Source organism: Giraffa tippelskirchi, chromosome 3, assembly GCF_054371585.1.
Source record: "Giraffa tippelskirchi isolate mGirTip1 chromosome 3, T2T-mGirTip1v1.2.pri, whole genome shotgun sequence".
NCBI classification, from domain to species: Eukaryota; Metazoa; Chordata; class Mammalia; order Artiodactyla; family Giraffidae; genus Giraffa; species Giraffa tippelskirchi.
The window spans coordinates 26,575,517-26,599,305 of record NC_137277.1 but is presented as its reverse complement, the minus strand read 5'-3'; the positions used below and the strand labels follow the sequence as shown (position 1 = coordinate 26,599,305).

The 23,789-nt window shown below is 49.5% G+C and overlaps 1 protein-coding gene across 5 annotated transcripts; it reads right to left on the bottom strand.

Annotated features, from left to right (window-relative positions):
- Positions 1-815: 815 nt before the first annotated feature.
- WFIKKN2 (WAP, follistatin/kazal, immunoglobulin, kunitz and netrin domain containing 2) lies at positions 816-7,498 on the bottom strand. 5 transcript variants are annotated; one of them, XM_081583293.1, is made up of 5 exons: positions 7,337-7,414; positions 7,074-7,125; positions 6,276-6,487; positions 5,589-5,629; positions 816-3,746 (listed from the first exon to the last, which is right to left on the bottom strand). In XM_081583293.1, exon 5 carries the CDS (start codon positions 3,675-3,677, stop codon positions 2,226-2,228), a length of 1,452 nt encoding a protein of 483 aa, XP_081439419.1. In that variant the 5' UTR covers positions 3,678-3,746; positions 5,589-5,629; positions 6,276-6,487; positions 7,074-7,125; positions 7,337-7,414; the 3' UTR covers positions 816-2,225. The 5 variants fall into 5 exon arrangements, with proteins under 5 accessions (XP_081439419.1, XP_081439414.1, XP_081439418.1 ...); XM_081583288.1 differs by lacking the exon at positions 5,589-5,629; XM_081583292.1 differs by lacking the exon at positions 6,276-6,487 and having other exon boundaries at positions 7,337-7,386.
- Positions 7,499-23,789: the final 16,291 nt, after the last annotated feature.

Here is a 23,789-nt window from a genome sequence, read left to right as displayed (position 1 = left end):
CTTTCTTCTCTCTCAGGGAGCAGCTTGTCTTCTTGATCCCAACCCCTCCTTATTGCAGGGAATTATCTCTAAAGAGGGATTGGCCTGACTGGGCTGAACTGATCCCGAATTCTTCCTTTGGGCTGTGGCCCGGAAAGACCAGAGAAATGCATAGGGATCAGGTGTCCCTCGTGCTTATCTGGCTTCCAGCCTAGGGGACAGACAAGCTGGGGTCATGCCCTGGCTGCAGACTCCTGAACACATCTCTAGGAAGGGGAGCAGCCAGGAACCCCTGAGACTAAAGGTGCTGCTGCTGCAGCCTGGAAACCTGATCACATGCTCTGAGTACCCAAGGCTTTGGGATCAGGCCTTACCCAGAGACCACCCCCACCCCAAGGGAGTTGCAGCCAGACAGAAAGGTCCCCCTGCCCACTCCTGTCTCCTCCACCTTCACGCCCCTAAATTCATCATCAACAGTGGGATCTGGAATCCACCTTGACCCACTGTGCTATTGTGAGGGGGTGGGGGACTGAACTGAGATACAAAGCAGAACACCTGGGCTTCCACCCCATGCCTTCCCACCCAAGTTCCTGGGTGAGTCACCTGGTCTCAGCTCTCCTGTGCCTAATGCACAGAGTTGCAGTGAGCACCACAATCAGGAGTCATGGAGCTGCAAAACGGGCCAAGTGTTAGCAGTGTCTCTCCATCACTCAAATGGGATCCAGTTGGCTAGATTCCCCCTGTGCTTCCCCCAGGGTAGGTCACCAAAGCAAATGACACTGCCCACCACTCCCCTCTCCCACCTACACATTAACCCAAATGAATCACACAGGAAGGGCTGTTGATACTATGAGCTTTTAATTGGTATCTTCCCCCCACATTTGAGGAAGAAATGAGAACGCCCCACAATGATCTTCTTCAGCTTTGGAGGGCATGGACATCATGAAGGCTGAGGAGGATTGAAGAGGGGTAGATGAAGAGCCGACAGTGGCTTTCTCAAATCCTAAATCTAGTAGTGGGGTAGCGGACTTGTCGTGGAAGTCCAGAAACAGAAATCAACAAGCTGCCACATCCTCAAACTGGCCCTCCCAGTCCACACCTAGAGCCTCCCTCTAGGTCCCTGCAGTTCCAGAGACCACCACCAGATGGGAGCATCGAGCAGCATTCCTTTCCCTTCCCAAGCCTACCTCCCGGTCTTCCCTCTTGCACCAACCCACTTCCCTGCCTGCTTTTCCTCTTCCTTCCTTTCTCTTCCCATCAAAACAGATCCTGGGGTTTCTATTGACTTTATGTCTGAGGAAATCAGTGGCAACTGAGAGTACACTCCCTGTTAAAGGGATCTTTTGCCAGCTGGGGGCACCAGCCATTAATCTGCTTCTGGCAGAGCCCTGGGATCTGGACATTTGTGTTCAATCGCTGTGAGCTGGGCAGTAGCTAACATCTCTCTGTGGTCCTAGCACCCGGCACCCGTAAGTGTTCAGAAAATGTCCATTGACTTGGACTGAATAAAACTGAATCAATAAATCAATAATCAATAAATCAATCAATAAAGCCAGGGCGAAGAAGCACGACAAACATATTCTGCTTGCGCTGTGGTGGCCTCAGAGATGGCTAGGCCAACATGATCAAAGCACAGGCTGGCCACCACCCAAAGGACTTGCCTGGCAGCCTCCACTTAAGGCAAGTTTTGCACTGGGCTGGATCATGCCTCCTGCTTCCTGCTTCCCACAACCCTCACCATGAGGTGGTCTCTGTTCATCGTGCTCTGGAGGGCTGTGGGGAGTTTATCCAGTTAGTTCCTGGGCCTCCTTTCTGTCCCCACCTACCTTTTTAGCAAACCAATTCATTCAATTATTCCTGTGACCGTCATGTAGCCAGCCGCCATCTCTAGAATCCTGCCTGGGAGTCTGGCTAGGGGCAGGGAGTCTGGGAGATCCAGGGAAGGGAGTGGTCAGCCCAAAGAAGAAAACACAGTCAGAGGAGACTGGGCATCAGGAATAACCTGCAAATGTCGGTTGACTTCTTTTGTCCCCCTCACCTAAAAAGACATGCCCTGCCATTATCAAACCCAAAGAACAGAAGCCGATTTAAGATCCTCTGGTGGCTCTTTTCTGATGCACTGACAGATATTCCCCTGTTGGCCTAAGCCTGTCTCATCTGACCTTGCCCAGTTTGCTGAGTGAGGGGCGCCGGGAGTGGGTAAATAGAAGAGGATCAGAAAGAGGGTTGGGGAGGGGCAGAGGGCTTCACTGCAAGCCTGGGAAGTCCTTGAGGACGTCGCAGGTTTTCTTGTGCATGACCTCACGCAGCTTCCGAGCCCGCCGGGTGCTCGAGGCTCCCACGAAGCTGTCGGGCCGCAGCATGGCCATGCCACCGTCCACCTCACCCATGATGATGAGCGGCATCTCGCCCACTGTCACATTGGGGCAGGGGCAGGTCCAGTCCATGTGGAGCAGAGTGACCTCCAGCGGCTCCCGGCCCAGGAACTTGAGGCCCATCTTCTCATCCTTTAGGACCTCGTCCACAGTCACCAGGGCACGGCCTGAATCAGGCTCCTCGGTCAGCTCGGAGATTCGGCCCAAGATAACAAAGTCGCTCCGGCAGAAGCTGGTGACAAGCTTCTGCCTTGGCTTGCAGGCCCGGCAGCGCTGGTTCCCCCGAGGGAAGGGGCAGGACTCCTCGCAGTCCTCACGGCTCTCAAAGTTGTTGCCGTTGCCCTCGCAGCCGCCGTAGACAAAGGACTGGCACTGGCCTGTCTGGCTGTTGTAGGCCCAGCGGGGCGCATAGGCCTTGCAGGGCCCCTGCAAGGCAGGCAGGCTGCACACGGCCAGCGACCCACTCATGCAGGCCAGCATGCAGGCCTCATAGGTCTCAAAGTGGTTGCGGTTGCGGTGGCAATGGCCGAAGGTGAAGGTCAGGCAGTTGTTGGCTTGGGCATCAAAGTACCAGCGGGTCTGCTCCTCACCACAATCATCACTGTCAGGGGGCTTCAGGCACTCAGCTGTCGGGAAGGCTGTGCCATTGGGGCTACTCTCTGCGGTGGCTGAAGCCTGACCCCCACTGACCACCGACAGTGGGAAGTCAGCACGCAGGACACCAGCAGTGTTGCGGGCTGTGCAGGTGTAGATGCCAGCGTCCTGGGGCTGGGCGTTATAGATGACCAGCTGGGCAATATTGGTGACCACTACATTGCCGCGTACATGGTTGGGCCTCATAACCACATTCTCCCGATCCTCCAGCTGTTTCTCCCAGGTGATCTCGGGCCGGGGCCGGCCCACCACATCACAAAGAAAGCTCACTGTCTCACCCACGGTGACTGACTGATGCGCAGGGTGGTTAAGCAGAGCTGGGGCCGTGGTGTCCAGCCCAGGGGTCTCTGGGGGAGCAGTGGTAGGATGCACAGTGGTCTCGGGTGGTGAGGGGCTGGTGTTGGGCCAGGTGAAGTGATAGCGGCAGGTGACGACAGCCAGTGTGATGCCCTTGGAGCAGGCTTCAGCGTCCATGTAGCAGCGATTATAGTAGGTGAGGCCATCGGAGGCGCAGGTAAAACTGGGCTCCTTCTCGCAGCGATCTCTGCATTTGCACACTGGCTGGCCATCCCAGATGTCACATTCAGAGCCCTGCTGCAGACACATGAAATGGTCGCATGTGGCCTCCTTGGGCATGCCCACGGGGCCCTTCTTCCCCTTCACATCCATGTAGCGGGCCGCCACGCAGCTCTTGGTCCCACACACGTTGGGGCAGCACTTCTCATAGGTCTCACACTCCTGGGGAGAGCCAGATGGGGAGGTCTGAGCAAGGAGGAGAAGGAAGAGAGCCCAGGGTTCCCCCAACTTCCCCCATGGTTTACAGGGAAGGGAATTAATATGTGCTCACCTATTTTTCTCAGGAAAAAATCATTTTGATATAATAACTAATGTATTCGTAGCACCCACTATTTGCCAGGCCTTCTAAAAATGTTTACAACTATCAACTTATCTCATGCTCATTACAATGGGTATAGCCATCATTCTCACTTCACAGGTAATGATAACTGAGGCACCGAGAGGTAAGGTGACTTGCCCAAGATCACACAGCTAACAGTGTGGGAAGAGGCAGATCACATATTACACGAGGAAAAGTCTTCCTACTACCATGAGATGAAATGAGAATGTGAAGATTAAGCGAGGTGACACTCAAGCCCTCAGAGCTGGGCACTGGTGGGAAAGGACTTCAAGCTCCAGGTGACGGGATTCAGAAATGAGAGCTTTTTGTCTACAACTTATCATTCCCACAGTGAGGTGTCCCCTGGAACAATTGAGCCTGCCTTTGTGTCTTCTCCATTGGAAATGCCCTGGCCAAATGCTAAGAAGGAAAAGTCAGACACTGCTGGGACAGCTGTTCAAAGCTGTGCATGTACACAAGGAATGTGCATGTACACATCAGGCAGCTCTCATGCTGGCCCCTGTTCATCCAAAGCCTAGAGGAAGGGCAGGCAAGACAGGCCCAGGACATCAGGTCTCACCACTGTGGGCTGTGCTAGTTCCAACATGTGAGACTTTGCATGGGGAAATCAATAGCAAAAAAAAAAGTCCCCTTGTGTGGCAAAGGTCAGCCAGGCCATCATCGAGGACTTGCCAGGCTGTAATTCCTTCTGATTCTCTGTGGAGCCATGAAAGGCATTAGTCTAATTCCTCAAAATTAGCAACATGCTCTGGGGCCGACACAAACGAGGATTTCACGTGGTATTTTCTCCAGGATGTGGGCAATGCCCCTAATCCTGAGCCCTGGCCGTGGCTCTGTGAGCTGCTCCCCACCAGGGCTGGCCTCATGCGGCCGCATCAGCTGAGGGCTGCGTGGAGCCTGCCCACTAGACTTGTTTACTGTTTTTCCCTCTCGGCTCAGAATGGGGACTTTGTTTTGCAGCCCTTGCTTGGCATAGGCTTCTAGGCCACACCAGGGAGGCTCTAGGGCAGGGATGGACAGATCTCAGAGCTGGGTTCTGAGGGAGAGGGACCTACTAGGGGTGAGGGCAGGAGGGGGCCTGAGCAGCAGGAGAACCTGCTCCTTGCCCGAGCAGCCCTCAGTTCCTTAAAGACTCTGGCCTGGGAATCTCCTTCAGGACTTGAAGGTCCATGAAAGACTGGATCCTTGGGGAAAAGGGGAAGGTACTTCTGGGCACAGAAAACCTGGAGGCAATTTTCAGAGCGGTTTTTGCTTAAGGGCTCAGAATGTATCCATAGGCTAAATCCCCAGCCTCAGAGAGGAGCTTCTCCCCAAGACATAAAATCAGCCAGAGCCTCACTGTCTCCAAGCCCCACCTGATTTATCAGGCCAGGCTGTGCCCCTGAAACAGCCTTGCCTGCAAATGTAGCCAACCAACAGCCTGACCTCAGCCGGAAAGGAATGCTTTTCCACCCCTACCCAGTCTTTATCTTCCTTTCCCTCAGCTCCCCCATTTCTCATGAACAGTGAGAGGCTGGGATTGTCCCCTGGGCCCCCTGAGGGACAGGCCACTCTCTCCAGGACCAGTCTTTGCTCTCACAGGTCATGTACATTTGGCAGAGGGAGCACCCTGGTGATGCCCAGACCGGCTCGAGCCCAGGAGCTGCCAGACAGTCAGGAATTACCTCTGCCTAGACAGGTGCCAGGTCCTAGCAGGCTCTTCACCCTGGGAGAAGTAATAGGAACAACCCTTGAATGCAGGAGCAGGGAGAGAATTGTCCTAGAACCAGGTAGAGCCAGGCCTGCCCTGAGCCCTGGGAGGAATGAGGGATCTCCCAGGTTGAAACCTAGTCCACTTCCCTCTCACAGACACCCAGAGAGTCTATTCTGATCCACTCCTGCCCACCCTCCCCATCAGCCTGCACTGATCTCAGGGTCAGGGTCCTAAACCCCAGAGGTGGCCCAGAGGCTGGATGAAGCATCAACTTTGTGGTCAGATGGATGTGGATCTGACCTCCCTGGCCTTGGAGCCTTGTGCTGTTCATTGCAGTGTTCTGAGTTTCTCTCTCACCTGTTGACAGGCTGCAGGTGGGTTGTGCCAGTCTCTCTGATGTGCCTGGCATGGTGCCAGCTCAGAGCAGCCCTCAGCAGACCTGAGATCAGGAATCTGAGGATTTCCAATCCCTGAGAAATTCAGACATCACGCCCATCTCTTCTTCCAGGCCTCAAAGTTAGACATCACACTCTGTTTATGTCTGTGTAGCGCGGGGCAAGGTTCTTTCACGTTTTGAGTCATTCTCACCACCCAGCTCCCACTCTGCCTCACCAACAAGACTGCTTGGCCTGTCTCAGGCCTCCGGATTCACACTCACCTGGTCCGTCTCACACTCCCGCTTGCAGGTGCTCTGGGCATCCACCCAGAGGTTGGGATTCATGTCGTTGGGACAGATGCCGGCATGAGAGTATCGGAGGGGCGGCAGGGCCAGGCCTTGAGGGGGCACCCCAAGCAGCAGCAACAGCAGGGCTGCCCCCTGCCCCCAGCAGGACCAGGAACGGCAGCCCCGCAGGGCCCACATGCTGAGGTCTGCAGAGGCCAGAGACCTCCCCTGAGAGGACGCCAGGGCTGGGGCCCCCTGGGCCTTCTGCTCCTCGGGGCTGCAGACACCTGCCCTGCCTACCCCAGTGGGCCTCTTTGTGCTGCTGTGGCTGCTGAGGCTGCCTCCACCGAGTCTGTGGAGTCCGCTGGGCTGTGGAGCCTCAGATAAAGGGAGCTCCCTCTCCGGAGTGTGCCGGGAGAGGAGCTGCACCAGGGCCAGAGCCTGGATTTATGTCCTGGGCGCGCCACCCGAGTGGGAGCAAGATAACCTGACGCCTGTCACAGGCAGGCTGCCGGCTCCTCTGTCCTGTGGCTGATCACAGACTTGTTGCAGGAAAAAAAAAAGCTGGAAGCAGTTTAGGCGGCGTATCTGGCACGGTGGGACACCTGCTTGTTTTTGACTCCAGGAGGCCTTTAACCCCTTCATGGGCCAGAAATGGCATGTGCTTTGAGGGGAGTTGGCTCCAGGACACGCAAGCTCACTGTACTACATGAAGAGGCTTGCTTCCCTTCCCCCCACCTCTCAGCCGGGCCCCCTCCTCCTGTTGGCCACCTCCGAAGAACACATACTCACTTGTTACAAGGAGGGACCTGCAGCCGCAGGGTTAGCATCGCCGATAGTACATCTGAGAGCAAATGACGTGGAAAAACAACAAGTTCACGGCCATTCCAGGGCGGGCCTGAGCAGCCTGTGCTGTGTAAGCCGACTCCCACCCCAGCACCAGGTCCCAGGGTGGGGGGGCGTGCAGACAGCCCCCTATCTCTCTATCCTGGGCAGTTTGCGTCTCAAGTTCCAACTTCGGTGAATTTTCCCCAAATCATTCCAGAGACACATACCAGCTATGCTCCAGCTCCCCCAGCTCCGGGACGTATCACATTCCTGCTCCTCGACTGACACACTCCCCGCTCCAAGAGAACATACGTGGTCACAGTGTCTCAGGACAGTGCTGGGCAGCCGAGCCGCCTCGCTAACAACCATGAAGCCTTTGCCCAGGAAGAGCCAGTTGGCTGTCGTCTCCCCACTTTATGAAGGAGAAGGTCACCCCTGGTGAGCAGCAGTAGGATATTTCCTGGGGTCATAACGTGGGCCAGACTGTGCATTGTCTCATTTAATGCTCACAACAAACTGTACCTTCATTTTAGATTTGAGGAAAAGATAGGGTAAGCAACTGGCCCTGTGTCACACAGCTACGTGACCCCACCATTAATGCAGGGACCCTAGTTTGCAGGGCCTTTGAAATCACCCCTCCCCACCAAGCTGTCAAACTGCTGTCAAGGGCAACCCGACTCTAGTCTCTACAAGATGGACAAGAAGTTTGTGAAACATCAAGGACTGTATTGGAGGAGGAGCCAGGAAAAGAGCCAGAAGCTGCCAGGGGGGTGGGGAAGAGAGAGGTACCTTTTCAAGGCCAACTGCAAAGGATCTGGGGAGCAGTAACCAAGCTGCTGTGTCCCAGGGGCAGTAGATAGGGGTGAGGCCCCAAACTTTTCACAGATGGGGAAACTGAGTGCCCTCAGGCCAGACCTCAACCTCTAGTTGCTCTGTAGAAGGGCGTACCCCTCCCTCCACCCTGCAGATTTTGCTTCTTCTTCTCCGGCAGGGTATTGCCTCCTCCCCTGAGCCAATTCCTTCCTGTCTGTGGGTCATTCTGCAAGATCTGTCTTTTCTGCTTATGTCAAAGAGCTAATGAAGGGTGTCAGATCCTAATCCCCTAAATTATTGGAATAAACTTCCCTCCGAGGCTGGTCTCAGTAATGAAGCCAGACAGCAGGCGACGCCGGCGGCTTTGAATTCCCTGTAATTTCATAAACCCGTGTTCCAGCTGCTCCGAGTCGGGCCTCAGCACAGCCCTTGATGAACGTGGTTTGTGCTGCCTCCTTTGATATCATAAAGGGAAATGGACAGTGACACATTTCTGAGCAGGACTTAGAAAAACTGTCACAGCCCCATTACATGAGACAGGTATCTAGGAAAAGGAGGCTGATTTCTTGGGAGTCACTTGAGACCATTAGGAGGGAGGTGAGTGGGGGGGGGCACAGGCCAGAGGTGGGGGAGGAGAGGGGAAGTCCCCCGCCCAGCCTGGTCCTATTGAGAGCTGTGGGCCTCCCCCTGCCCAGGCCCCACTCCTGGCCATTCTGCTCTGAGAACTCTCAAAACAGCACTGGGAAGAAGGGGCCTCGGCTCTCCCTCTTAGCCCTTCCAAGTCTCCCACCAAAACACAGCTCAGAATAATAAATAACATCTGATCAGGGCTTGGCGCCCACACAGCACTTTCACCTACATCGTCATGCTGACCCTCACGCCAGTCCTGGAGGGACCCCAGGTGTGGCCGTGAGCTCAATTTTATGAGAGAAGAAACCAAGCCAGAGAGAGGTGAGGTGGGCCTGGCTGGGGTCTCCAAGCTCACTCCTTCCCCTCTCTGACCCCTGTCCTCTGCTCTTCACACAACCCGGTGTGTGCTTCCAGCTCCTCCAGAAAGGCCCCTGCTGGCCGCCTCACCAGCTCAGCTTGTTTATAAGCTGTTCAGGGAGTGCTTTGAAGTCCTCTCCTCCTGGGCCTTCTCTCCAACGGTCCCTGGATCTGGCTCCCTCTGACTCTGTTCCCTTCATGCCCTTCTCTGGAGGGTGGTGTGGAACCCATGCTCACTAACTCCCTGGGACAGCTGAGAGCTCAGCTGTCTGTTCCCACCTTCGCAGGCCTCTGGGGAATGGAGATGGGGTGGGTCAGCCTGAGCAAGGGCCTGAACTTGAGAGTGTCCTCTGCCTTTCACCCTCCCCAAGGAATCAGGCGTAGATCTGTCTGGAAGGGGCTGGATCCTGACCTTGTCTCAGAAGAGCCCCACCACTGGGGGAAGGCAGAGGGCCCATGGACCCTTCATACCTTCTAGGACGGGTTCAAAGCCTACTCTAGGTGCAGCCAGTAGGAAGTCACCCAGGACAGTGAATTCTGGATGACCCTTGACCTCCAGATCACCCTTAGCAGAAGAATTCCCAAACCACTAGAGTATTGACAACACACAGACACTGCTTCCTAAATGGGCCAGGTCTCTTCCCTCCAGAGACTTCAGCTATAAACGTAGTGGGGACACCTGGAGATCCACAGGGACACCAAGCAGCATCTCAGACGCCGTGTCCCTCATGCACAGACCAAACCTCCTACCTCTTGAAGCAACTCCTCCCGCTCCCTTGTTGATGTTTTCTAAAGCACCTACTATGGGCTAATTTGTGGGTACACAGGGAGAGATAGCAGTCCTCATCCACAGAGAGGGCACAGTCTTGGCCAGAAAACAAACATGAAAAAGCATAAGAATAGTATTCAGTCTTGGGGGTCCTTACAAGTGTCGAGGCAAAGGCATGAGCGAGAAGCCTGGGGTGGCTGTTGGGCCCGTGACGTGGGCTGGGTCTTGAAGCCGGAGCAGGACCCTATTACCTATACTTCTTCTTGGATGCCTCCTCAGCTAAGGCCCTCCTTCCTGGGGCATACGCCTCCAGAAACAGAGGTGAGAGGGAAGTACTAGGATTTAGGAAAGGGGGTAGAGGTGGGAGCTGTAGGTCTGGCTTCTGCTTGAGGTGGCCCCAGCGAAGTCAAAGCAGCACCCCATCCTGGTCCATCCTGCTTGGGCTCCCAGACCTGAGGCAGTCACACTTTCTCCCAGATGGATGAGAGAGGCTAACCCCCTGGGAGCGTCCCTGCCCTGATCCTGGTTATTTAAACATATCTGAGGAGGAGGAAAGATTTGAGGCGCAGGAGTTGGGGTGCTTGGGAGAAGGAAGTCCTCAGCACTGGTACTCAAATGGATTCTCAGAAGGCCGGGCAGCCTTGGTTAAATGCAGTGATTAGTCAGAGCCAAGCCAAGGCGTTCAATAAAGCCGGCGGCTCATTATGCAGCTGGGGACCCCCTGCCTGAGCAGTCCAGGGCCTGGGTTACATTACAGGGCTGTGTGAACTCTCCCCTCAGAGTGAGACTGTACTGGCCTTGAAATAATTATGGGGCCTCAGCAGATGGTGGAGGCAGACAGGGGAGACCTTCAGCTGTGGGACACGTGACCTGTCAGCATCTGTGCAAAGCAGAACATGGGAGGGTCCACCCTGGGCCTCGGGGGAGGCAGCACTGAATCAGGATCTGAGAATGACGAGGTTGGCCATTGGTGCGGCCTGGCCAGTGCTCTGGGCCAGCCAGGCCCCTTTTACAGCCTTCCCAGTCCAGGGGGGCCTGCTAGTGGGGCCAAGTCCCTGGAAGCTTGAGTGCCAGGGTCTGAATAGATCTGAGGGTCATACCGCAAGAGCAGGAGACACTTCTGGCAACTGTGAGTCCTTGAATGCCTTCCTGGAGCAAGTGGGCATCAAGGAGCTTGGGGATTTCAGACACCTCGCTGGGAGGCTCCATGGTGCTGAGGCTGAGCACCATGCAAGGAGTCAGAGGACCCCCTGAACACCCCCCTCAGGCCCCTTCCCTCTCCCTCCTCTGTGATCCTTCGTCCTGACTCCTCCAGCTCTGCCTTGACAGAACAGGCTTCAAATATCCTCAGGCAGCTCTCAGCCAAGACAAACACAGGAGGGAAGGAGCCAGAAGGCTGCGGGGCTCCACCTCTCCACTCTGCTGGGGGAGAGTGAGGGCCTGGGGCTCCAGCAATGAGACTAAAATGGGGCATGGCCTCCATTCCATTCAGGCCTCGCCCACCCAAAAACTTCCCTGACTACTCCACTCTCCTCACTCCCAAGCTCTCTGCTTCACTGTTTCCTCCTTCTGGATGAGAGACAAGTAAGGACGGCTCAGATTCGGTTCTCTCTGTTCACCCTCACGCTGCTGAGCCAAGGGGCACATATCCTTTAGGACCAAACACAACCCTAGTTCCCTTTCCAACAGCACAAAATGTACAGTGACTGAGAAACAGGCCGCTTTCCTGAATGATCATTATTTCAAGACCTCTGGCTTAAAGACAGCTTCTCCACTTTCATTTAGCCTGTACTACCATGAACTTCCGCCTCCGTTTTCTTCTCCATCTTATGGTTCTCCCTTCTCGCTCAAACCCTGGAAGCTGCCACGTTGTTCTTTCAATCTTTAAAAGTTCCGCACAGGATTTCCCTTTAACCTATATGAATGCTGTCCTCCCCACGAAGACTTTCCTTCCCTGGCCGGTTCCGTCTGCTCCTGGCCAACTGCTTCCCAACCCATCTTAGAAGCTTCCCCTTCCAGGAGGCCTTCCTGACCTCAGAAGCTGAGGGAGGCCAAAATCACCCTGGGGGTTCCAGGTAAAGTTTTTAAAACAAAAAAGCAAAACAAACAAAAACCAAAACTGGTATAGAAAACCTGTTGCAATTAAACATTCACCCCTGTCAGGATGTATGTCTGTGCCTGTGTAAATGGTAAATAGGTTTAAATGATAATGTCAAAAATCCACAATAGATGGAGGGGAGGAATAAATGAGGAATATGGGGTTAACAGATACATATTACCACACAGAAGATAGATACACAAGGATTTACTATATAGCCCAGGGAACTACATTCAATATCTTATAATAACCTATAGTCAAAAAGAATTTTGAAAAAGAATTTAGCAGGAGATCAAGATTGAACATCAACATCTTAGGAATTAATGAACTAAAATGGACAGGAATGGGTGAATTTAATTCAGATGACCATTATATCTTCTACTGTGGGCAAGAATCCCTTAGAAGAAATGGAGTAGCTCATAGTCAGAAGAGTCTGAAATGCAGTACTTGGGTGCAACCTCAAAAACGACAGAATGATCTCAATTCATTTCCAAGGCAAACCGTTCAACGTCACAGTAATCCAAGTCTGTGCCCCAACCACTAATGCCGAAGAAGCTGAAGTTGACCAGTTCTATGAAGAACTATCACAAAAAAATGGTGTCCTTTTCATCCTAGGGGATTGGAAGGCAAAAGTAGGAAGTCAAGAGATACATGGAATAAAAGACAAATTTGGCCTTAGAGTACAAAATGAAGCAGTGCAAAAGCTAACAGAGTTTTATCAAGAGAACATGCTGATCATGTTCTTCAGTCACCAAGTCATGTCTGACCCTGCTACCCCATGGACTGCAGCATACCAGGCCTCTCTGTCCCTCACCGTCTCCCAGAGTTTGCCCAAGTTCATGTCCACTGAATTGGTGATGATATCCAACCATCTCATCCTCTGCTACCCTCTTCTCCTTTTGTTGGTCATAGCAAACACCCTTTTCCAACAACTCTACACGTGGACATCACCAGATGGTCAATAGCGAAATCAGATTTTTTGTAGCTGAAGATAGAGAAGCTCTATACAGTCAGCAAAAACAAGACTTGGAGCTGACTGTGGTTCAGATCATGAAATCCTTATTACAAAATTTAGGTTTAACTTGAAGAAAATAAAGGAAACCACTATGCCATTTAGATGTGACCTAAATCAAATCTCTTATGATTATACAGTGGAGGTAACAAATAGACTCAAGGGATTAGATCTGGTAGACAGAGTATCTGAAGAACTATGGACGGAAGCTTGTAACATTGTACAAGAGGCAGTGATCAAAACCATCCCACAGAAAAAGAAATGCAAAAAGGCAAAGTGTTTGTCTGAGGAAGCTTTACAAATAGCTGAGGAAGAGAAGCAAAAGGCAGGGGAGAAAGGGAGAGATATACCCAACTGAATGCAGAGTTCCAGAGAATAGCAAGGAGAGATAAGAAGGCCTTCTTAAATGAACAATGCAAATAAATAGAGGAAAACAATAGAATGGGAAAGACTAGAGATCTCTTCAAGAAAATTGAAGATATCAAGGGAATATTTCATGCAAGGATAGGCACAATAAAGGACAGAAACCACAAGGACCTAACAGAACCAGAGGAGATTAAGAAGTGGCAGGCTTACACAGAAGAACTATATAAGAAAGGTCTTAATGACCCAGATAACCATGATGGTGTGGTCACTCACCTACAACCAGACATCCTGGAGTATGAAGTCAAATGGACCTTAGGAAGTATTTGTGGCTCAGCTGGTAAAGAATCCACCTGCAATGAGGGAGACCTAGGATTGATCCCTGGGTTGGGAAGATTCCCTGGAGAAGGGAGAGGGTACCCACTCCAGTATTCTGACCTAGAGAATTCCATGGAGAGTCCATGGGGTCGCAAAGAGTTGGACATGACTGAGTGAGTTTCACTTCACTACTAACAAAGCCATTGGAGGTGACAGAATTCCAACTGAGCTATTTAAAATCCTAAAAGATGATGCTATGAAAGTGCTGTACTCAATACGTCAGCAAATTTGGAAAACTCATCAGTGGCCACGGGACTGGAAAAGATCAGTTTTTATTCCAGTTCCAAAGAAGGACAATGCCAAAGAATGTTCAGACTACCATACAATTGCTCTTATTTCATGCTAGCAAAGTTATGCTCAAAATCCTTCAAGCTAGGCTTCATCAATACATGAGCCAAGAACTTCCAGATGTACATGCTGGGTTTAGAAAAGGCAGAGGAATCAGAGATCAAACTGCCAACATTTGTTGGGTCATGGAGAAAGCAAGGGGATTCCAGGGAAAAAATGTCTACTTCTGCTTTATGCTAAAGTGTTTGTGTGGATCACAACAAACTGGACAATTCTTAAAGAGATGGGAGTACCAGACCACCTTACCAAACTCCTGAGAAACCTGTATGCAAGTCAGGAAGCAATATTTAGAACCAGATATGGAACAACGGACTGGTTCAAAATTGGGAAAGGAGTATGTCAAGGCTGTAAATTGTCACCCTGCTTATTTAACTTATATGCAGAGTACATCATGTAAAACTCTGGGCTGGATGAATCATAAGCTGGAATCAAGATTGAGGGGAGAAATATCATCAACCTCAGATATGTAGATGATACAACTCTAATGGTAGAAAGTGAAGAGGAACTAAAGAGTCTCTTGATGAGGGTAAAAGAGGAGAGGGGAAAAGCTGACTTAAAATTCAGCATTCAAAAAACTAAGATCATGGCGTCTGGTCCCATCACTTCATGGCATATAGAAGGGGGAAAAGTGGAAGCAGTGACACATTTTATTTCTTGGCCTCCAAAATCACTGTGGACAATGGCTGCAACTATGAAATTAAAAGATACTTGTTCACTGGAAGGAAAGCTATGACAAACCTAGACAGCATATTAAAAAGCAGAGACATCACTTTGCTGACAAAGGTTGTTGATTGTTCAGTCGCTCAGTCATATCTGACTCTGTGACCCCATGGACTGCAGCATGCCAGGCTTCCCTGTCCTTCACTAACTCCCAGAGTTTGCTCAAACTCATTTCTGGTAAGTCAATGATGCCATCCAACTGTCTCATCCTCTGTCATCCCCTTCTCCTCCTACCCTCAATCTTTCCCAGCATCAGAGTCTTTTCCAGTGAGTTGGCTCTTAGCATTAGGTGGCCAAAGTATTGGGGCTTCAGCTTCAGCATCAGTCCTTCCAGTGAATATTCAGGGTTGATTTCCTTTAGGATTGACTGGTTTGATCTCCTTGATGTCCAAGGGACTCTCAAGAGTCTTCTCCAGCACCACAGTTTGAAAGCATCAGTTCTTCAGTGCTCAGCCTTCTTTATGGTCCAACTCTCACATTCGTTCATGACTACTGGAAAAACCATAGCTTTGACTATACAGACATTTGTTGGCAAAGTGATGTCTCTACTTTTTAATACACTGCTTAGGTTTATCATAGCTTTTCTTCTGAGGAGCAAGCATCTTTTAATTTCATGGCTGCACTGATTTTGGAGCCCAACAAGATAAAATCTGTCATCTGTCAATGTATTTTCAATTTTTCCCATCTATTTGCCATGAAGTGATGGAACCAGATGCCATGATATTAGCTTTTTGAATGTTGAGTTTTAAGCCAGCTTTTTCACTCTCCTCTTTTACCTTCATCAACAGGCTCTTTAGTTCCTCTTCACTTTCTGCCATTAGGATGGTGTCATCTGCATATCTGATATGCAGATATTGATATTGTTATTGATATTTCTCCCTGAAATCTTGATTCCAGCTGTATTTCATCCAGCCTGGAATTTTGCATAATGTACTCTGCGTATAAGTTAAATAAATAAGGTGACAATATACAGACTTGACGTACTCCTTTCCCAGTTTTGAACCAGTCCGTTGTTCCATGTATGGTTCTAATTGTTGCTTCTTGGCCTGTATACAGGTTTCTCAGGAGGCAGGTAAGGACTGCCTCCTGACTCCTTGCTGACAAAGATCCTTACAGTCAAAGCTATGTTTTTTCCAGTAGTCATGCATGAATGTGAGAGTTGAACCACAAAGAAGGCTGAGCACCAAAGAATTGATGCTTTCAAACTGTGGTGCTGGAGAAGACTCTTGAGAGTCCCTTGGACACCAAGGAGATCAAACCAATTAATGCTAAAGGAAATCAACCCTGAAAGTTCATTGGAAGGACTGATGCTGAAGCTGAAGCTCCAATACTTTGGACACCTAATGTGAAGAGCCAACTCATTGGAAAAGACTCTGATGCTGGGAAAGATAGAAGGCAAAAGGAGAAGAGGGTGGCAGAGGATGAGATGCTTACTCATCCAACTCAATGGACATGAATCACCAACTCAATGAACATGAATTTGAGCAAACTCTGGGAGACAGTGGAGGGCAGACGAACCTGGTATACTGTAGTCCATGGAGTCACAAAGAGTTGAACACAACTTAGTGACTAAACAACAAAATGTGTGTGTGTATATATATATACATATACATATATGTATGAATTACTTTGCTGTACCCCTGAAACTAAGGCAATAGTGTGAATGAACCATGCTTCGATTTTAAAAAAAATCATACATACATACATACAATGAAATGTTACTCAGCCATAAAAAAGAACAAGATAGTGCCATTTACAGAGATGTGGATGGAACTAGAGATTGTCATACAGAGTGAGGTAAGTCGGAAAGACAAAAACTAATAAAATGTGGCTTGTATGTGGCATCTAGAGAATGGTGGAGATGAACTTATTTGCAAAGCAGAAATAGAGTTACAGATACAGAGGACACGCTTAGGGTTACCAAGTGGGGAAGGCAGAGTTGGGATGAATTGGAAGATTGGGATTGACATATATACACTATTGATACTATGTATAAAATAGCTAGCTAATGAAAACCTACTGTATAGCACAGAGAACTACACTCAATGCACTGTGGTGACATAAATGGGAAGGAAATCCAAAAAAGAGGGGATATAGGTATACCTATGACTGATTCACTTTGCTGTACAGCAAGAAACAGAACAGTATAAAGCAACTGTTGTTTTTTAGCTGCTAAGTCATGTCCAACTCTTTTGCGACCCTATGGACTGTTTGTAGCCTACCAGGATCCTCTGTCCATGGAATTTCTCAGGCAAGAATACTGGAGTGGGTTGCCATTTCCTTCTCCAGGGCATCTTCCTGACTCAGGGATAGAACCCACATCTCCTACATCATAGGTGGATTCTTTACCACTGAGCCATCAGGGAAGCCAAAAGCAACTATACTCCAATAAAAATTAATTTTTAAAAACCGACATTTGAGGCCCTTTGTGAGTACACCCTGGCCTGGTGACCCTCCTGGGATTGCCTGTGATACACCTGGGCATAATTTGTGTAGTGCTGAAATTACTTTCTCATCTATCATCCAGACTGGCCTAGAAACTCCCAGCAAGCAGGGACTGTGTCTGGTACGTGGTTCTAGCAGAGAGCACACACTGAACCGATGTACATTGGAGGAATGAATGGATGGTCCCATGAGTGAATGACTTCATCAAGCAGACCATGTGCTTACAGGACAGGAGTGAGCATTCCTGGTGTCTGTCACCCCTGAGAGAGACTAGGTAGTCCTAGGGCTGTAAATCAGGACTCCAAAGACCAGCTGTAAGTCAGGCCAGGTAGGGTACAGCCATCCCTGGGCCCATCAGTCAATTCTAGGCAAAAAGGTACTGGAGTCTGCAAGGAGCAGGCCTGGACAGTGGGGTCAGAGAAAGTTTGGGCATCACGTGGGCAGCCCTAGGGGTAGAAGGAAGGTTCCCAATGGGACCCACCACAGCTCCCACACTGCTCTTCACATATGCATCCCTTCGCTTCTCTCCAGGCCTCCATGATGTCATATTTAACAGCGGAGAGCCCCTCTTCAACAATATTCTTCTCTGCTTCCAGAGTTACCTTTTTAATTCCAAAATTGAACATGTTGTTTCCCTGTTGTAGTGGGCTGAATGGCACGCGCACGTGTGTGTGCATGTGCTCAGTTGCCCAGTCTTGTCTCTTTGCGACCCTATAGACTATAGCCCACCAGGCTCCTCTGTCCATGGGATTTTCCAGGCAAGAATACTGAAATGGGTTGTCATTTCCTCCTCCCAAGGATCTTCCTGACCCAGGGATCGAACTCTTGTCTCCTGTGTCTCCTGCATTGCAGGCAGATTTCTTTACCACTGAGCCATCAGGGAAGTCCAAGTTGAATGATAGCCACTCCCAACAAAGACATGTCCATGTCCTAACATCTGAAATCATGAATGTGAACTTATTTAGGAAAAAAGGTCTTTGCAGATAGGATTAAGTTAAAGATCTTGAAATAAGACCATTCTGGATCATCCAGGAGGGTCCTGAATCCAGTGACAGGTGTCCTTCAAAGAGAAAGGCAGGAGAAGGCTGAGACACAGAAGAAGGGCAGGCCATTAAAGATGGAAGCAGAGATTAGAGCGATGCTATCATAAGCCCAGAGATGCCTGAGCCATCAGCAGCTAGAATAGGCAAGAAAATGATTCTGCTCTGGAGCCTTTGGAGGAAATGCAGCCCCACTGACACCTTGGTTTAGGGCTTCTGGCCTCCAGAAAATAAACTCGTGTTGTCTTGAGCCACCAAGTTTGTGGTAATTTATTATGGCAGCCCTAGGAAACTTACATACCTACCTCAAACTCTACAACAGCCCCTCCTAGTCAGGATTAAATGGCCCAGGGAGCCCGCTGAGAGCTCACCCTGCATGTTCCAGCTATACAGAATTACTGATGGTCTCTGAGCATCCCACCAGGGTGATCAGCCATCCTGGTTTGCCTGGAACTGGCCTGGTTTTGGCATTGAAACTCCTGCATCCCAGGAAACTCCTTAGTCTTGGGAAAACTAGAATGTTTTTTTCCCTTTCTACTATGCTGTCTAAATCTTAGCTTAGGCCATTCCCTCTGCCTAAATTGTTCAAAAAAACTTCACTTTGGGACAAGACCAAAGAAAGGGTCAACCGGGGCAGTCCAGAGGTGAGAGGTAGGCCACCCACACCTTGGGGAGCCCAAGCCTGAATCACACTGTGACCCAGAAAGACAACATTTATCTGGCCAGGGACCCAGAGTCAGCTGGCGACAGAGCCTCAGGCACCAGCAGCAGTGAGGGGCTGACAAACTGGGTGTGGGTCTAGCCCCATAGGAAGCGTCACAGTTGGCACTGGTGTGGGTGAACTAAGGCAGTGGTGCAGAGGAAGTGGCTATGGATGGGAGTCACTGCATGGCTGCTGGGTAATGAGGAGGCACAGGCAAGGACTTTTTTGGCAGGAGGAGTTCGATGATCCTGAGGGTTAGAGACAAGCAGTCAGAATAACTGTCCGTTAGGAGTGCATTTGGCAGCATGTAACAAAGCCTGAGCAGCTGTGGCTTAAATAATTAGAAGTTAAATTTTCTCACAGAATAAGAAGTTCAAGGCAGCTTGGCTAATGCATCAGGGCCGTGGCTCTTATCTTTTCTGTCACCTTCAGCATGTGGCTTTTGCCCTTAATGTCTGATGATGGCTGCTCCCCTAGATACTTCCTCATTCTGGACCCAGATTAGGGGGAAAAGCCAAAACCCCTTGAACCATGTCTGTTTATTCAGGAAGGGAAGACTTCTTGCTTTTTTTTTTTCTTTTAATGCAATAGCTCTACATATTTTTTAATTTATTTATTGTAGTTTTCACCTGTGCTGGGTCTTCGTTGCTCCAAGCGGGCTTCCCCTAGTTGCAGCAAATGGGGGCTGCTCTCTCGTTTCACTGTGCAGGTTTCACATTGTGGTGATTCTCTTGTTGCAGAGCACGGGCTCTAGGGCGCATGGGCTTCAGTAGTTGTGGTATGCAGGCTTAGATGCCTGGCTGTATGCAGCATCTTCTTAGATCAGGGATCAAACCCACGTCCCCTGCATTGGCAGGTGGATTCTTAACCACTAGGCCACCAGGGAATTCTGGAAGATGTCTAAGAACCTCAGGCCACAGCATTTCAGCAAGGATGGTGTCACATGATTCTAGCTACAAGGGAGCCTGGAAAGGTGATGGTTCCATCTTTGCAACAAGGGAGAATGGAGTTGTGGTTGGCTTTTGGGTAGGCAATCCATAATATCTGCCACAGGGACTATTCCTAGGACCCATTGGCTGGTGAGCTATTTCATTTTTGCAACCCTTAGTCTTGTCTGCACTGTAAGGTAGTTTCTGCTTCTAGGATTGAAGTCAATTGACATGCAGGACAATGGGATGTTAGGTAAAGATGGATGAGGATTCTCAGAGATGCCTGCAGTTCTGTGGGATACCAGCGAACTATGATAAAGCTGGACTGAGGCAGCCTCACAAGCCCCTAGAAGCTGTCAGGTGCTCTGCACAGCGGTGGGTGTGATCAGCCTAGTCATGTAGGGCTTACTGATGACTGCAATCTCAAGGGAGAAGCTGGGCAAAGGGGTTGCCTGGAGAAGGGACCTTTAACTCAACTCCTTCAACAGTGAACATCTCACAAACTGAGCCCTGTCTAAGGAAGGAACAGAGGCTGGTGTCAGGTGATGCCAGAGCTTTGGGGATGAGTTCAAGTCCACTGCCCCAAATCTGGATGGAAACTGAACTCAGACACTGAGACAAGTAGTGGGAAAAGTGGTTTAGGTGGGAGGGTGAATTGTTGTATGATTCACAACATAACAAATATTGAGATGATTTTGGGGGGGCTGCTGGGCCAGTCCCAGGGAAAGGAAGTTATCATTCAATAGTCATTCACTCAGTAAAAATTGATTTTATGCCTGCTATGTGTCAGGCTTTGTATGAAGCAGTAGAGATACAAACCAGGAATATAGTCTTTGACCTCAGGAGGCATACAGTCTAGGTAAAGAGAAAGGTGTAGAACAGGTCATTATATAGTCAAGAATCCAATTATAGCTGAAGCATGCTAGGAAGGAGTCCAGGAGACAGGGGACATCCAAGGAGGGGAAGAATGGGGTCAGTCAGAAGAAACAGGATCTAACTGAAGTGAAGAAAGCTTTAGGCAGGTCAATGGCAAGTCTGCTATGGCTGGAGCCCAGAGAGAGAGAGAAGTAGCTGGTGGCCCCAGTCTGCCAAGGAAGGCAGGGATTAGATCCTAATGGGCATTAGACTGTGGCAAGGGGTTTGGACTTAATTTTAAGGCTGGACTATGCCCCTGCAACTCTGAAAGGTGGCAAATATCGGATGTTGAGAAGAAGCAATGGGCAAGAGCCCATACTTCTCATGTGGGCCCCGGGTTACCATCACACAGAACAGAGGGAGTCAGACTCTGCTCCCAGAGCGAACTTAGGACGTGCAAGCTGTGCCTGGTTCCTGGAAGTGACAGCTGGCTGGTAGAGAAACAGCTCCATGGAAGCTTGGACTGACAGGCTAGGGATTGCCCTCTGCCTTCTTTCAGTAATGAAATTTATGTAGGAAGGAGCAGAGACAGGAAGGGAGAGAGGGAGGAGGAACAGGTGCTGCCCCAGAAAGTGAAAAAGAAATTTTCCTCATAGGAAGCTTGCTGAGGAAAATGTAACTGTTAGGTTTCATCACACTTTCCTTCAATCAAGCTGAGGCTGGTAAAGGGGCACAGTTTTAAGTGACTCAGATGCCAGACACCTGCTGGACCTCACTGAAGACTTTTATGCCCAGTGAACAATAGGACTTGTTATAGTCAACTATAGAGTTATACAGAGTTGTACACACTATGGATTTGTACAAACCTGTGAACTCACTCTACCTGATCCCAAAGGCCAGAGGTCAATGCCTAATTCACACAAGTGCCATGACCTGGCCCTTTTAGTTCCTCCTAAACTACTCTGGACTAAACCACAGGACTGGAAGAGGTCAGTCTTCTTTCCAATCCCAAAGAAAGGCAATGCCAAAAAATGCTCAAACTACCGCACAATTGCACTCATCTCACATGCTAGTAAAGTAATGCTCAAAATTCTCCAAGCCAGGCTTCAGCAATACGTGAACCGTGAACTTCCAGATGTTCAAGCTGGTTTTAGAAAAGGCAGAGGAACCAGAGATCAAATTGCCAATATCCGCTGGATCATCGAAAAAGCAAGAGAGTTCCAGAAAAACATCTATTTCTGCTTTACTGACTATGCCAAAGCCTTTGACTGTGTGGATCACAAGAAACTGTGGAAAATTCTGAAAGAGATGGGAATACCAGACCATCTGACCTGTCTCTTGAGAAACCTGTATGCAGGTCAGGAAGCGATAGTTAGAACTGGACATGGAACAACAGACTGGTTCCAAATAGGAAAAGGAGTACGTCAAGGCTGTATATCGTCACCCTGCTTATTTAACTTATATGCAGAGTACATCATGAGAAACGCTGGGCTGGAAGAAACACAAGCTGGAATCAAGATTGCCAGGAGAAATATCAATAACCTCAGATATGCGGATGACACCACCCTTATGGCAGAAAGTGAAGAAGAACTAAAGAGCCTCTTGATGAAGGTGAAAGAGGAGAGTGAAAAAGTTGGCTTAAAGCTCAACGTTCAGAAAACTAAGATCATGGCATCTGGTCCCATCACTTCATGGGAAATAGATGGGGAAACAGTGGAAACAGTGTCAGACTTTATTTTGTGGGGCTCCAAAATCACTGCTGATGGTGATTGCAGCCATGAAATTAAAAGACGCTTACTCCTTGGAAGGAAGGTTATGGCCAACCTAGATAGCATATTTAAAAGCAGAGACATTACTTGGCCAACAAAAGTCCGTCTAGTCAAGGCTATGGTTTTTCCAGTGGTCATGTATGGATGTGAGAGTTGGACTGTGAAGAAAGCTGAGCGCCGAAGAATTGATGCTTTTGAACTGTGGTGTTGGAGAAGACTCTTGAGAGTCCCTTGGACTGCAAGGAGATCCAATCAATCCATCCTAAAAGAGATCAATCCTGGGTGTTCATTGGAAGGTCTGATGTTGAAGCTGAAACTCCAATACTTTGGGCACCTCATGCGAAGGGTTGACTCATTGGAAAAGACCCTAATGCTGGGTAGGATTGGGGGTGGGAGGAGAAGGGGACGACAGAGGATGAGATGGCTGGATGGCATCACAGACTCGATGGACATGGGTTTGGGTAGACTCCAGGAGTTGGTGATGGACAGAGAGGCCTGGCGTGCTGCAATTCATGGGGTCGCAAAGAGTCGGACATGACTGAGCAACTGAACTGAACTGAACTGAAACTACTCTGTCCACCTCTTTGCAACCCCATGGACTGCAGCACGCTAGGCTTGGTAATGGACAGGGAAGCCTGGCGTGCTGCAGTCCTTGGTGTTGCAAATAGTTGGACACGACTGAGTTACTAAACTGAAACTACTCTTACTTGCTTCCCAGGAGTGTATTCTCTTTGTTGATTTACTCTTTTACAGAGCCTCATGGTCTAGATGGTCTCAAAATAAAGACATCCAACAGGCTTTGGGTGGCCAGAGCAGTTGAAAACTGAACCCAGTAGAAAAGGCAAGAGAGCTGGTGGCACTGAACAAGCTTTCAGGAAGCAGGTGCTGAAGGGGCTGAGATGAACCAAGCCCAATTTTAATCTGTAATCCTTGGGCTTTCACATGTTTTGACTGAAACACATAGTAAGAAATAGTCTTTTTTTGTGATGCAGAATTCATATTCTTATGCACTATTGAAACAAAAGTTTTACAAAATAATAGTTACTTTTTCTACATGTGATTCACTCTTCAGTATTCCAAAAGTTGAAGATTACTTGGGAAGGTTGAAAAGAATAAAAGGACTGGGATTTGAGGACTTTGGTTGTCTCCATCAGCAAGCTTGAGGCTTCAGGATACAATGTTTGTATACACAAGTCAATTGTTTTCCTTTATTCCATCAATGAACGTTTAGAATTTGAAATTGAACAGCCACTAACCACTTGGAGAGAAACACATGGAGACATGGAGAAGCATCATAGTGAATGTCTTTCTTGGACCTTCCAGCCCAGCCCAGCCACCAGCCAAATGTGGTTGAATGAATACCCCAGACAATGCCACACATAACAGGACAGCCCCACTGAGCCCTGCCCAAAGTTCTAAGCCACAGAACCATGAGCAAATAAAATGTTTAC

Excerpts from the sequence above, each read along its gene's own strand:
- WFIKKN2 (XM_081583288.1), bottom strand. The coding sequence starts at position 6,479 with ATGTGGGCCCTGCGGGGCTGCCGTTCCTGGTCCTGCTGGGGGCAGGGG. Across the intron at positions 3,747-6,275 it reads GGGAGTGTGAGACGGACCAG|GAGTGTGAGACCTATGAGAA; the intron begins GTGAGTGTGAAT and ends GGCTCTCCCCAG.